The sequence below is a fragment of the Bemisia tabaci genome, chromosome 3 (assembly GCF_918797505.1).
Source record: "Bemisia tabaci chromosome 3, PGI_BMITA_v3".
Lineage (NCBI taxonomy): Eukaryota > Metazoa > Arthropoda > Insecta > Hemiptera > Aleyrodidae > Bemisia > Bemisia tabaci.
The window spans coordinates 20,101,808-20,117,807 of NC_092795.1; the positions used below are offsets into that span (position 1 = coordinate 20,101,808).

Genomic DNA, 16,000 nt, shown 5'->3' on the forward strand with positions numbered 1-16,000 from the left:
CCTTTTATAGCCGATGGCGAAAAAGCAACAGCCAGGCGATAAAGTGTAAAGCCCGGCGATAGGAACTATAGCCCGGCTGTATAATTTTTTATCGCTTCGTGTAGCCCGGCCGTGTGATTTTTTCCACTTTCTACAGCCAGCTATATGATTTTCGTCGGCTAGTCGGCTATAAGAACTCCTATGGTATTTTGAAACGTAGCTTCTATCGCCAATTTTTACCAGGGCAACGAATCAAACGTGAAATACCAACAATTATCCACAATATACGAGAAATCGAAAAGTATGCTTTCATCTACCCCTCGTTTCGATTAAACCAAGATTTTAAAATCAAATTATAAGGGGTGCCGTTTCTTTTGAGTTTTCTTTCAATTTTGTTGGATAGACAACAAACCCACCGGAAAGCACAGACAGCTATTAAAAAAATTATAATTTTTACCTTCTTTCAATCTTTGCTTTTGTCGGCTGAGACAACTTTTTAGAAATATGGTAGCTCAGAGCCTTATTTGACACTATGTTTTTTTCTGATTAAGAACCAGTCTGACATTTTCTTGTTTTGAATAAGCTCAAAAGAAATGAGTAGGTAGTTGAAGGGCCGAAGGTGCGTATACGATCTACCTGTTAGCATATTTTCCCTTTTTAAATGGACAAAGACAATAATTGTTTTTCTTCTATACCAGACAATTTTTTCAAAGATTGAGAATTGATTATGATATTCTGTGTTTAATTTTCTATATTGAACAGAATATATTTCAGGAGAAGGTCCAACATGGTTACTCGGATTGGCGGATTACTCGGCATGGTGTAAACACTTCAGTTAAAAGAAAAGAAACCCACAAAACAAAAAAAGATTTCTTCTGCCGAATTGTGCCTCATACGATTTTGTCCAAAAGTGGTCTCAGTTTTTTCATCTGTAACAGATTTGAGTAAACGCATTTTTAAGACTGACTGAACATTTTGATACTTTAAAGCTTTTAAAATTTTAATTTAAAGCGCACAATACAATTTAAAATTACTTGTTTTACTTGCTGTTCCTGAGTAAGTTGCGCATGCCATGAGCTCGTATTTTGATGGCGAAATCTTATTGGTATATTAACAGCGAAAAATTGAGACCTTATTTGTAAATGCAAGTTTTCATGTCTGATCCTGGCAATGACATTGATCTAGAAACACTACAAATGTTAAATGACGTCGTCCGTAATGCGTATGAGTATGCATACATTCCGTAAATTGTAAGAACAGTATCAATTAATTAATAAACCTCGTATCGTTTATAAAGAGTGCATTTTTTATGAAATCAATGGAAAAAACCAAACTTAGTTGTCATGGATACATAGTTTGTGACAATGAGAAAGAGTTTCCGACGATATTTAGCTAGCATAACCGACGCATTAAGTACTGTACATGAATTGAGAAGAATCGCATTGTAATCGTATTGAAAATGAGGGAACAGCGGCAATGGCAAAAGAAAGAAAGAAAAATTTGCAGTGTTTCTCTGTAAAAACATTTAATGATTTTAAATTTTTTTTTTGTAGTTATGGCCAAGATACATTTTAAGAGATTAATGGGCGATTCAAAGTAACAGGCATGGTCATGTTGCCGGCATGGTAATGAACAACTCGTAGCAGAGTAGTTGAATACTAGATAATAAATCGTGAAAAATGATATCTCTGAGTTAGTGCAAGCAAGCAACATGAGAAATTAGCATTACCTTTAAAAATATGACACTACACGACCAATACCTACGCGGTCGGTTACGTGTCGCCAACTCTGATTTTGAAGCAAAATTGTGATTTCTGGCAATACATTAGTAATGATCGTGGATTTTCAGAGGATGATATCTGAAAGAGGTTTCTGCTGTTTGCAAAAATTGCAATATGAATAAGCGAGAAAAGTCGCTGCAAAGGTATGTCGCCGCATTTGGCAACGCTTGATTTGGCAGTCGCATTCATCAATGTAGTATTTTTCTTACCAGACTGAGCCTGGAGTTTCAGAAATATATCAAACCCTCTCTTGGGTGCGTCTTGGAGCAAACTTTTGTCGGTATTTTGGATTTATGTGGAAGCAAAACTTTATTTTGGAATGAACTTTGGTGATACCTAGGTGCCTAACATTAGTTTCTTAGCCTCCTTATATTCCTCTCCTTAATGAGGTTAGCACAAAGTAAAGTCCCCAAAAGAGGAACAATTTTATGGCAGCTTTAGCATAAACTTGTTCCTCTATTTGTAAGTTTTTAAACAAATTTTTAAAATGTTTAAATTGTTGTGTATTCCATATTGCGAGATTTTTCATCATCATTTTGTAGCGTCTTTTTCTCCCCATTTTCAAGTGTCGATTACTCTCGGTACACTACTGTGTCTGTTAGTTACATGTGATTGACACAGTTAAGTATACGGCTATATTTGACGTGACCATCAGCGGAAAAGGCTGAGGTCTGATTTAAGGTCTTGTTGGTTAAAATGCTGCGCATCTGAACAATTCCTGTCATCGTGAAATCACCGCAACATAACAAAGGTCAATTAACTTACTTTTGTGATCAATAAATGTAAATCAATGGCGTTGAACTTCTCAGGTTCACCAATACTCATGTAATCTGGCATTGCTGGTTTCGCTCCATTCTTTTGAGGTGAGCACTCTTTTAAATACCTTCGAGCTTCCTTCGATTTAATCCTGTTCAATTTTGTAAGAGTGTCATTTGACATAGTTACTAACATGTTCAATAAGGTGCGCACCTGCGAAGATATTGATTGTTAGCTATTTAATTAAATACGGCGATCAGCAACTATAGGCTGTTTATTTCGAAGACCAGGAAATTACCTTAAATTTTGAGATTTACTGGTTTAATGAGCTTTAAAATTTCGGTATTTACTTTTGGATCATCAGAGCTCAGAAGATAGGTGTTTGGAGACTTAATATGTAAAAATTTTATATATAAATACATACTGTGTGGGTATACATATTTTCTGGAGGATGAGGGAAAGAAAAAGCAGAAGAGAAAAAGAGAGAGAGAAAAAAAAGAAAGATGAAGGAAAGAGGAGAAAGTAAAGAAAGCAAAGGAAAAGGAAGAACATTAAGAATTGAGAAAGAAAAGAAGTAAAAAGTATACAGAAATGAGTAAGAAGAAGATAAGAGAAAGAAGAAGAAGAAAATAGAAAGAAGAAATGATGAAGGAGCAGTGGGGCAGTGGCATTATCGTAAAATTGTAAAATAATGGTATCATCGCTCGCTTATGCGAAAACATCATATAAAAATAGCTTCTCACCAAACGGTAAAAGATTACATGAACGCCATGTCAGTTTGCGAATGTCAATTTTTGTGAAGGCAACACGAGCTCCGACGAGGTCGAATAGTGGTATCATCCCACTTATAATAGTCAGACAGTGCGCTCTGTCGGCGAATCGGTTGTAGACATGATAACTTTCGTCAGAATCGCGCCTAATCATTCAACATTTTTAATGGTATATAATTTTATTTCGTATGGAGATTGAGTTTGAATATGGGCTCGAGGCGCTATTACCGTTTATCATTAAACATTCTATGTAGAGATATGAATTTTCCAATTTTAGCCACCGATTCGCATTACTTACACGTTTCTTGTCGAGGCGGAAAAAATGAGTCGCGGTATAATTTGAAACCTAAGTCTTTTTAAGTCTGATTAAAATGATAATCGTATTTTAATCCATAATTCCAAAATGTTTCAAATATCAAATATGTTTTTTGGAAATGGCGGAACTCACGGTCGATTTTGGATTTCTCATCATGTCTTCTATTTCATAGAAATTGTGATCTTTTTTCAAGGTGGACATCACATCGGCAGCATACTCGATGAAATGACTATTTTCCATTTCCTGCAAGGGTTGCAACAACTGATATCATTCTGGTTCTAAGACTTAGCAAGATAATAAGACACGGAGTGAAGTAAATTTAAGATTGCTCGCATTGGATTGAAGCCCTGTACCTTAGCATAGAAGAGTAACTTGTCACTCACACAAACAGCAAATTGACCCCCCCCCCCTTACCCGGGTCAATTGAACGTATTTTTGCCAAGGAACCGTGTGCTAATGAATTAAGTTGAAAGGAACTATCTGTACAGGATATGTGTGCAACATACTTCATTTTGATTTCATCCATTTTCACACGAAATCTTTCAGCAAAAATACGCTCAAATGATGAGTGAATGTCTACCACCCCTCCCTGCTCCATTAGACCCTGGGCACGTTCCTGGCTTACCTTATAAAATTTTATTTTACCCAAAACCCGCCGCAAACTTGCCTTCATCCAATTGTCAACATTTTTCAACTTACACATAAATATATATGCTATTTTGAGAAAATCTTGGACCGAGCTGATCTCATGTCATACCTAGTGTGCAATGAGCCTGTAGACACGGTATGAATTGAAAGAACATGCGGTAATCTCTTCAAAGCTCAATAATTAAGGAAAACGATCCAAAAACCGGGAACCTAGAAATCAACTTCTGAACAAGATATTCGAGTGTACTGTTTACAATACATTGACATTGGATAAATAGCTAAATAAAAATGACGTCATTTGCATAATCTAGCTGCTCCCATGAAGTATGGTCTGAGTTAAAAATACTTGTTTACGCCCAGTTCAGGATTTCGGACCTTTCATCGTGTGAATCATATCTTGTGTGAGATTTTGAGGAGAAAACATGTGAAGTTTTTTCCTAGTGCAGACCATGTCTATAAAGTGACCCTTTCTGTCCTCCAAGGATGCAGTTTACTATTTGAAGGGAGACAAGAAGGGCAACAAGAAGTGCGACTGATGCGTTCATATAAGGAACCTTTGATATAATTACTTTACTGTCCAACTCCCATTAAACTCATTCCCATAAAAATTTCATTTGAGAGAGGAAGGGAAAGCCGGGTGAGAAATTTTGGCACTGCACTAGAGAGCCTGTACCCCTCACGATTGTCCTGTAAGACATATATTCGGCATTTTCCCGACGCGCTATTGTCCTCTGTATTCCTTGATGGAGTTTGGTCTATTTGATCCCATAAAATTTCAAAAGGAACGATAAAATAGCCTTGAGAAAAACGTAAACAACTTTGAGTCAAACATCTCTCAACAGAGAAGCCTCGGCAAGAAGTCATACGTTTCATTCGTTTTTTTTCTTCATTATTTTATGTGAAGGGAGAGTTATAGGTGATTTGTAGGCTAGATAGAGGTGAAAATTTCCCCCTTTTTTTGGAAATTATATACAGGGATAAAATTTTAGCCTCATTTTACTATTCGCCCCTCAATCATTTGTGAGAGCAAGAACAAAATACCGACTTCCTTTTCCCGTAGCTTTTCTTCATTCGATTGCCTTGCAAACGTCCGTACAAATAAAATGACGCATGAAGACAATATGACAATTTTCATGTCAGCGCAGATCAATTATCTGAGAACAAAATGAACAATTACGATATCAAGATTGACGTGAAATCATAATTTTTGTATTAAGAGGCTTACACTGCACAATATACGACCACTCCCTGGTGAAAGTCCAAAACGCTTATTTTGAGATTTATTTTTAACGGAAAACTTAACATTCTTTACAAAGCTCCTCTGGTTTTACACAAATTTTCTTGTTAACATTCTAGACATCTCTTTTTTCTTTGAAGAAGGAAGTACCCGGAGGCATTAAATCTGAAACTTTGAATTCGACATCGGCGATATAATATTTCATTAGCGCTTTGTATTTTTCTTAGAGGTGACTATGGATATAGAAAAGGTGGAGGAATACTTTCATTTCTTGGAATAGCTGATGCAGGAGATCAGTATTTTAGCCATGTGACTTTAGTGCCTTTAAATCGTTTAAATTGATTTTTCAACCTTCTTTTTAAAATTTATGATGATAGCCACAGTGATTTACATTTATATTTGAAACTAACAAAGAGGATGGTCGGATCAGAGTAAAAGCTCAATTTTGTAACAAATGTAGTTAAAAATTTGTTGGTAATCTCAAAATTGTAAAATTATCAAGTTCAAACTTGCTGACTGAAAATTAAACGTTAACTACATAAAATACCAACTTACCCTTTTCTTGATGAAGAATTTGGGGAAAGTAACTGAGTAAGTGTTTACACAAGGTTAAGAGTTAATTTTTTTTTTTCACGTAGAAAAAAATACAACACACTTTATTGCTGACGCACGTAGATTTACCCCACAGACTTGAAATCTAGTGATATATTTTGTTTGCATTCACTTCCTATTACATTACAACTCGAGGCCCGAATTAAACCTCTGATTTGAATGATAACGTAATCACAACAGTCAATTGATACCTAATGTTGCTGCCTTAAATTCTTCTCCCCCACGTTCACGAGTCCCTAAAATGGAGCGATGGCAAGGAATTTTCACCGGGTTTAGCGTAAGCGTGGCTTCTCAAGCGTAAAATTTCGTGGAAACAGCCAAAAGTTCATGAAAAATTCCAACAAAGCACTTCCGAGGAGAGGAAAAGCTAAAAGAAAATCTGACCAATCCAAAGTCGACAGTCGAGTTGACGTAGCAAAGCGAAGCCTGAAGCTTAAATCAGCCAATCAGAAAACGTTATTTTCGCTGCCTGGCTACGCCAGAAGAGCCCTCTAAAAATATCGTTTCGAACTTGTCGCATTTTTAGAGATTGCAAAATGGGGTTTGATATTAAGGGTTCAAAAAAATAAAAAATAAAAATTCGAACAAGCTTAGTTCACGCCGCTCATTCTATAAAAATGAATTAAGAAAATTGATGTCACTGACCCATTCTTACAAATGGCTGAACGAGGACAACGGCGTGTGATGGATAATACTGAAAAAATATAGTGAAAATATTCTAAAAGTTTGCTGAGTTCTATTCTTAGAAAAGAAACAAGTACTTAGCAATTAGAGATTAGGTTTACCACCGATTGAAAAGAACAAGAGGAATTGTTAAGTTTGTTTTGTTCATTTTTAACTTATTCCTACGTGACACAAGTATTATGCACGAACGAAATTGTTTAGAATTCGTAGGTGAGAATCCCTAAATTTTAATACTTCCCCTCTCCCGTCTACGCGAGGAACCTTTCGTTGATATTTACCTAAAGCAGTGGCTATTGTTCAATTGGTATGAAAATCATGACGGGAGTGTTCAAAATCAATGAATAGATGAAGTTATGGAACTTATGGTTTATCAAAAATGAAGAATGTGGTTCACAGCAAACTAATTTGAGCCATGCCGAAAAGATGAGATCAAATTATTGAACTCTTTGTGGAAAAAATCTTTATATGTAGGTGCCACCTTTGGTGAAGACCAATACGAATCTCTTACATCCATGATCCATGTAGACGTTGACACCACCGCTTTTCATTTTTAAAGACCCCACTTTATCGTCGGAAACGTCGTCTAGGTTGTGACACGAAATCGAGTCCTCCGAAAGAGTCAAATGGGCACCTCCGTAAAATTCGTCCGTATGCATGTAGATGCTCACTTCCCAACAGATTGAAAGCCGGAGGATGGTCATCAAAATGTGAGCTGTTCCCTAGTAGAACATTAATACGAAGAAAATTATTGAACGCTATGTAAATGATATGGCGCCATGTTGTGTTTAACAATTTTGAAAGTATACTAATAACATGGGCAAATAAAATGGACGATGAGCACCAGCCGGTTCTGTTTTTAGAGTTCCAACCAAGGAAAATACCAGATATAAAACCGCGCGGAAATGAGGGAAGCAATCAAATCTTTCATCCTCTTTTCAAAGGATTTTTCCTTTAATTTGTGGACAAATAAATAATTAACCTAAGTGTCATAATAAACTTTCATTGCGGGAGACGGTAGCTAGTGAGAGACAAAAGGATATATATTTTACCTGGCCACCCTTTACTAATTGAAGAAATTGGTTTGATTTAGCTTGCCGAAAAGAAAACTCCAAATTTTAAACACATTCCAATTTTTTTCTTTCTTCATTTTGGTTTTTTTGCGGTAAATGGTGCAAAACTAAACAATTCTATTAATCAATGAAACATAAATACTCTGTTAAAATCTTCTTCATGTATAGTCCCCTTTCCCAAAAATCTGTTACATGTAAATACGAAGAAAATTATAAAAACTCATATAAGAGACTTGTGCCAATAACGTATCCTTTATGTTTAAAATTGTAAATGCATAACCACTTTTTTAGGCAGTTTAAAAGAAAAAATAGCCAATGACTTTACCAGAAAGCCTTCTCTTTAGCCCGTATCACACGATCAAAGTAGCGTCACCAGTGGCGTGGCGTGATTTGCGATAAATCGATTGTTATGCCATTTAAACCTATGGAAAACGATCGATAAGCAGGGTGTTCGCAGCGAACACCCTAATAATCGATTCTTTACCATAGGTTTAAATGGCATAACAATCGATACATCGCAATTCACGCCACGCCACTGAGCGTCACGTGAGGTCACGTGATCCCACGTACGTGACGCCACTTTGAGAGCTCTACTTTGATCATATGATACGTGCTTTTCCGGTTAAAAAAAGAAAGAACATTTGCATATTCCTTACAGGATAGTTACAGTTTCCTTCATACGTAGCAAGAATCTTTCCTTTTACACCGAAGTCCTTCCGATGATTTCTTCCCTTATTTTCTCAGATTCTGCTTTAGCGACCAAATAAAAAAATCAGTTATTAATTAGATATTAAATAATTAAGATAAATTTTATCCGACTTCCAACGGAAGTAAGTTTTTACCGAGACTATCTCCTATCTACAGCAAAATGAGCACCTTTAAAATCCCGCTGAACTAGTGCACTGAAAAGTCAGCCGTAGCATCCAAAATGTTTCCGTCTTTTCGGCGAATAATTTTCTCCTGAAGTATCCCTAGAGAGTTATTGAGATCTGGCGTGGCGAAAATTTCAGCAGAAAGAGAAAACCTAAAAATCAAAGGAGAGTACTTAGGTCTGTTTTTTTTCCGTGAAAGAATTTCTCCAAAACTGGTCGCGTTTCTGTAATCTGTAAAAGATAGGAATGAGCACTTCTTAAGACTAGCTGCAGATTTCACTATAGAATTATTTTCCTTTAAATCTTCATTTCGCTGAATCCGATGAAATGACGAATTGCAAGCAACTAAAGATTTGAGTTTTATGACAGAATCTGTAAATTATACTGGGGGCCCGATGCTGTATGATGATTCCTGAAAAATCAGATCGGTAAATTGTGAATGGGAATACAGCGACCCTCGAGGCTGGGAGTCGGCACGCTACGTGATCGCTGCCCTATTGCCTCGCGCCTACTTGAATCTGACCCTTAAAATGTCGTCTGCATGGGTATTAGAAACCAAGAGTGCGATTTTTTTTTATTTTTCAAAAAATGTACTTAAAACTTACATTTTCAGATTTACGGTGAAATCCCGAGCAAAATTCTCGTCAAACTAATGAAAATACATGATTCTATGGTGTAATTAAATCAATAGCTCTATACTGATGCATTTTTAGGTACTTCGACAGTACTATTAACAAGACAAAATAATGAAGGAACCATTGGAAGTGTTGAAGTTAAAGTGGACGGTATGGCCAGCCCAAGTCTAATAGCATTAGACGTTGCCTAATTTCCTTTTTTAAAATTTTACAAGTATGTTACCTGTACCAAATTTGAAAGAAATTCACCAAGAGGTCCAAGACAACACATATTTAAGATAAAAAATTAAAATTCGAGAAAAACAGTTGAAGTAAAATTTTGTTGGGCTGATTCTTCTCAAAGCCACCCAAGGAACCCATCACGTTTTTGATGGGTTCAACCCTCGCTTACCGGACACAGACATTTTGGGTGCAGACTGAATTAATTTTTTCCTGATCCTCGTGATTTACGCTTTGACCCACGGATTTGTACGCGTGCATCTTGCACATTTAAATATAGGTTATAAACAGGGCCGGATTAACCTACTTGCCGCCCATGGGCCGCCTGTATTTTGCCGCCGCCTTCTCATTCGTTTTAAAACATCAATAAAAACCATCAAGTGAACGTGCCGGAGGGGGAGGGGTGCATAAGACGCGTTTACCTACTCGTGTTGGATACATTTTTTGCGAAAGCCCTGTCAACACTATTAGCAAAAGTTCACGGAACGTTGCGCGAAAGTTAAGTTTCGTAAACCTATCTCTATGTGGACAAGGTCCTCCATTTGTAAGAGATGAACCAAAAAATTATGAAAGAACAAACATAAATGCGGTTTAATAATTTTAACTTCCGCCGCTGTGCCGCGCTGATCGCACTGTGATTTGCGCAATGCGTGAAGTATTTATGCAGTCTTGTAGGCGCTAATGTGTGTTAAATGCCGATCGCCGCGCTGAGGGCTTGTCCTTTTCATCTCAAGTCCTCGTCATCATTCCTCTCTGCGTTGAGCTCCAGGCCAAATTGCGTGTTTAGTTCCTCTTTTCACTCTACTAGTTAAATATGCTATTTCTTGTATCACCGAAGAACGACTAAATTACAAATTACTATACTCTCAGTAAAGAGAGATTTCGTCCCCTTTTCTCATTGATAATTTTTTTTTTTCGAATCCGATTTTTTTATACCTACATTTAAAAAAAAATGCAAAATTTGCCGCCCTCTAAATTTTGCCGCCATATGGGTTGTGGCCCATGTGGCCAGTGGCCATCCCCTTAATCCGGTCCTGGTTATAAAATAATATTACTTGGAGATTATTGAAATACAAGCGCAGTAAAATTGAGGACCTATAAAAAGTGGGAAAGGAAAATAATAGAGATATCGGATGTTTCGACGCCAATACACTTATTGAGTCTGTTCTTTACACTATTTTATTTTGAGAGTCGAGATGTAGGTATTTAAATAGATTTAAAAAAAAGGTCCATGAACTTACCTTACTTATGAGTAAATTTAGATCAATGGCGTTGAACTTTTCAGGATCATTGATATCTATGTAATCTGGCTTTGGTGGCTCCGTTCCACCTTTCTGGTTAGAGCATTCTTCTAAATATCTTTGAGCCTCCTCCGATTTAATTTTATTCAATTTAGTACGGGTGCTGTTTGACATCACTGCTAACAATTGAAGTAAAACCCCATCCTGTGGCACATGAGAATACGAACGGGTTTGAACATAAACGAAACCTATTTTTGATAATAAGGTGTCTGGTAGGTGATTGAATATAGTGCAACGAAAATGTGGAAATATTTCTCCGAAACAGAATAAGATGCTGAATTCGAAAATGACTTCAGTTTTTCGGTAAAGTCGATTTTGCCCGGAAACATGGACACTTTGGGATTTTTTTAAGTATTTTTGCTACTTTTACTCCCGTTAGAATGATAGGTAAAATATTTCCCATGTACAAGATAGTTATATTCTATCTATATTTTGGACAGTTGAGTGTGCGAAAATTGCCTCCATTGAATTTTATCCACGGAAAAAACAAGACTAGTGTTGAGCACTACTGGCCGTTTAGTGGGGAGTAGTTGAGGGCTGGCGTCTAAGCGCTGTACAGCTCAACACCGGAAGGCAGTACCAAGATCCATCCATATAGGTCAGTCATTCCCGAAACCCAAATGAGAATCTTCTGCGCATGACGTCAGCATTACTGCCGCGAAAACCAGAAATGTCGGAAACAATGCTTTTCTTATGGGAGAGAACAAATTTTTCTTAATGAATCATTTAAATTTCTTACTTTTAAATTCTTTGAAGCTTTCTGAGTGTCGAAAGGAACGTTTAGAAATTAGCGTCAAGGGTTTTAATTCAGCTGAATTTGCGTTCTTATATTTTTAAATGATTTTTGAAGTCAGCGATGTAACAAGCCATCTAGTGGTATAGATTCGCGTGTAAAAATGGCTGATGCAGAGTAAACTGTAAAAATGAAAGAACACAAATTCGGCAAAATCGAAACCCTGAATGCTAATGTCTAAACGTTCTTTTCGACACACAGAAAGTTTCAAAGGATTTAAAAGTAAGAAATTTAAATGATTCATTAAGAAAAATTTGCTCTCTCCCATAAGAAAAGCATTGTTTCCGACTTTTCTGGTTTTCGCGGCAGTAATGCTGACGTCACGAGCCAATGGAAAGGGGCTTACCCCGAGCGGGGAAATCTGCGCAATGACTGACCTATATGGATGGATCTTGGGCAGTACAGGTGGGCACTGAACATGAGTAGTGCTAATCAGATGCCGCGAGACGTAGTTGCGCTTAACAGGTGTAAATTCACCCATAGCGCGGTCAGAGCTGGTTACGCGCTGGTCTTCCACCGGCGCAGTCCGAGGTTCGATCCCAGGCGGAGGCGTTTCATATTTTACGCTCGCTCCAAAGTCACTTTAGGGCTTGACACTACTTCTTCCTTAGTGACCCAGCCTCGAGCTGTTTAGTGCCCAGCACTCCTCTGACTTGGTGGCTCCATTTGACCTAACCCTCGTTAGTGTCCAGCACTAACATGTAGGTCCCAACCCTAAGCTCGTTTTTTCCGTGTCGTCCTTAAGTTTTGGAGAGAGCACTTCCTTCCCAGAAAAATTAGCAAATTAGACGTGAGTATATTATTGTCATGTATGCAATTATTTTTTCAACGTTTTCCTGGACCCGTCGTAGAGTGACTTTTATGTATTTAGCACGTCTGAACCTAAATATGACCATATTTTTTTTCTCTCACCCACCAGTTTCCTGGAAAAGTCGATTTTTCCCGGAGAACGTGCTTCGTGCTTACTTGATATTTTTGTGACGATTTACCTGTTGTAAGGAGTTTTAGAACATTTTCAAGATCCTTGATCGTTCAGTCCTGATGTATTAAGAGCGGTTAAAACCGGATTTGGACCTCTGCTTGATTCTAGCAACCCTCAGTCTTCTCCGATTCTTCTGAGCAAAATGGGGGGTAAAAGCTTTTCCGGACTGTTCCCAATCCCAAGCGTTTTCCGGATGCGTGAGATCTGAGATATTGATTCTCGTCAGCTTTAGGCTACAAAACCCGATTATGACCCCAGATTTTTTTTATTACCCGCAATTTTCCCGAGAAAGTCGACACCCCACGAAGAATTGACGTATGGATCTTTCTCGCTATACGGAAGGGGGCAAAGGAGCCCACAGAGAACAAAGTAGCGTATCTTCAGCTTGCATATTTCTCAAAATGCTCGAGTTCTATTGATATATATTTACTATATTTTTTCAAATTTTAAATCGCAAAACCTACTACTTACCGTCGCCGTTGGATCCCTTAGTTTTTCTTTCATTCCATCATACTTTGGGTCTTTATTCAGGGCGGACTGTACTTTTCCAGCATACACGACGAAATTGATAGTACACGTGTCCTAGGAAGTTTGCAATTGACAATCTAAATCCTCATAATTAGGAAAATAATTGTGAATAAGAGATGCAGTGAGGCACGTTTTAGGTTTTTATTGTTTGCTTTAGGCCCTGCATTGCGGTATGAGTTTCGCATTAGTTCGATACATTCATCGATAATGCCTACACAAAGTTCAATTGCTGGTTTATGTTTTTAAGCTGGAGTGAGCCTCTTAAAGCCAAGTTTGTCTTATATTGTAGGGTTCCTTTAACTAAATAGGGTTTTTTAAATTATATGCGTGATCCCTCATATTATTTCTAAGTTTATTTCAAACCTATTAGGAGAAAATAAATTCCATCAGATTTATTGAGAACCGACAAACAACTAACTCAACAAGTGTCAAGTTGAATGAAAATACACATATTTTTGGCAATTTCAACTAGATTTTGATAAGTTGAAAGAACATTCAAAAAACATAAATCTGTGTTTCACTGTTTTCCATCCATTATTTTTTTTGAAATTTAAATTTCATCTTATTTTATTTACTTATTTGTTTTATAAATATTAATAAATATTATGGTAAGCAGAAGTCTGTATTACGATTCTGCGTCACAAATGCTTTTGCCACCATGTTGCCTACTTGATGTTTTGAAGGCAATCTGCATTATTTCGTTTTTCCATGCAAAGTAAATACTGACTTTTACAGATATTTCAACTTTCTCTCTTTCTTTCTCCCTTCTTTTCTCCCATTTTGACACAAACCATACATAAGAATAACATCGAACCTAATCGAAAAAAAGGGTACATGCGCCACTTCTTGAGAAATTGATTTTTTGATGAGCATTAATTGGCTCATCTAAGTATGGGTATACCCTGAAATATTTGCATTTTATTTTGCACTTCAAATTTTAAGGGGTGAAAAAGCTATTAAACTAATAAACTTCGGTTAATTTAAAAAAAGGCGCGTTACCATTAAAAATATGATAAACACAGAACTTTTCGAATCAGATTTATGAACTATACAGGCTATATGAGCGGTTGAATAATTTAAACTTGAAGAAACCACTATCATTTTTAATACTTTGTATTTGCTTTTCATGAAAAAGACGAATTTCTACTGATTGGCTGATTGGAAAGGAGGCAAAAACTCTCATGGCCATGTATAGCTTTGGCCTCCTTGAATCTTTGCAAGGTTTTATTATAAAGAAAAGTAAGGGTAACACAATACGAACCAAGCCTTTTTGGGAATTTTTATCATTCACGTTATTTGCGGAAGTCCGCTCAATTGAAATGACGCATAAAGATAGGAGAATAATATTCATAATGTTACCACGCATCAACTATCTAGAACCAAAATGAATCGGTATCAGTATCGGAGAATTCAGCGAGAGCTACCATTTTTTTTTACATCGAGAGGTCCATCAAATCGACGGTGAAATTTCCAAACCACGTTTCTCGGTTTGCGGCGTTATAGACTCAGTTATAGACTTCCAGTCATACTATATTTTTAATGGGTCAACTACTCAACAATAATTTATTAAAACTTCCATCATTTTTCTTCTCTATGCAAAGCAAATTCTAAACGAACACGAGGGAATGATGTTGATTTGTTCTCATTTAAAAAGTCAAATCGGAGCGAAGATTTTTAAGCACCGGGAACGAGATACGTGGTTTTGGGAGTTTAACTATCGAATGTGATGGAGTCTGGCGAAGAGGCCCCTGAGGTAGAGAAAAATTTAGTAAGAGAGTTATACCATAACTTATGGTCGGAGACTGAATAAATTTGATTATTTTGACCCGAAATCGGGATTTTCATTGTAGCAGATGGTTTGCATTTCCATTTTAAGGACCCATTTCCGGTTCCACACACGGTCACTAACTGGCGAAGGTTCAAGAATAATAGAAAAAATATTATAATCTGAGTGGCAGTGATATGAGTGTGGTAATCACTAACAGACTCTATGGTCACAAAGATCGTAAATCTAGTTGCATTTACCAAAAGTACGGTCAAAGCACGGAGATGTCTGGCTATATCTTCACCTTATCCCTTTATCGTTGTGGAAATACAAAATGGCTCTTCTTCTTTTATTTTTAACATTATCTGACTCTGTGCATCCCAGCATGCTCCAATAATAATGGAGTTCACCAAACTTTTGGTCAAATTTGCCTAAAGCATTTACAAATGTACGTCTATGTATTTTAATTTTTCATGGATTAACCTGGTGAGACCAAAATTTTAGTCATGTAAATTTGAAGTCGTCTAACGATTTAAGTTGGATTTTAACTGTTTTTGGGCTTGAAAGTTGCCATCTTGATATAGTTGATTTTTGCAGTAATTTTTCTAATAGCTGAGTGGGTCAGAGTAAAAACTCAGCATTTTAAAAATTTTGCAGCTTTAGTAGTGAGCTTTTGCTTAAGGTATAACCCTAACCCCGATAATAAAATTAGTATATTTAAACTTACCTGAATGAGAACTAAAAGTTAAAACTAAAATATACTAACTTACCTTGTTTTAAATAAGAGATTCGTGTAAAGAAAATCATTGAGTGATTGCATGAGGCTAAAAGTTGAACATTATTAAAGCGTCAACAAAATACCGCTCGTTGCTGTTGCTGCTACACACGCAAGTAGATGTGTATCCAAACGACTTAAAAAACTAGGTTATATATTTTGTGTTAGGTGTACTTTCACTTCCTACAACTTTAAAACTTGACGACCGAATCGAAATTTTGATTTAAATGATAACGTAATCACATCGATCAATCGTCAATGTTGCTGCCTTGAGTTC

The 16,000-nt window shown here is 36.8% G+C and overlaps 1 protein-coding gene across 9 annotated transcripts; it reads right to left on the reverse strand.

Moving 5' to 3' along the window:
* Nucleotides 1–693: 693 nt before the first annotated feature.
* Nucleotides 694–15,949, reverse strand: LOC140223730 (uncharacterized). Of its 9 annotated transcripts, none has more exons than XM_072297998.1 (6): nt 8,730–8,883; nt 6,043–7,502; nt 5,296–5,404; nt 3,735–3,845; nt 2,526–2,729; nt 694–908 (listed from the first exon to the last, which is right to left on the reverse strand). In XM_072297998.1, the coding sequence occupies exons 3-6, from the start codon at nt 5,383–5,385 to the stop codon at nt 870–872; spliced, it is 444 nt and encodes a 147-aa protein (XP_072154099.1). In that variant the 5' UTR covers nt 5,386–5,404; nt 6,043–7,502; nt 8,730–8,883; the 3' UTR covers nt 694–869. The 9 variants fall into 9 exon arrangements, 3 of the variants coding, with proteins under 3 accessions (XP_072154099.1, XP_072154100.1, XP_072154101.1); XM_072297999.1 differs by having other exon boundaries at nt 5,292–5,404; XR_011899491.1 differs by lacking the exons at nt 694–908; nt 2,526–2,729; nt 3,735–3,845; nt 5,296–5,404 and adding exons at nt 10,821–11,024; nt 13,127–13,237; nt 14,445–14,556; nt 15,719–15,949 and having other exon boundaries at nt 7,135–7,502; nt 8,730–8,956.
* Between the last annotated feature and the right edge of the window lie 51 nt (nt 15,950–16,000).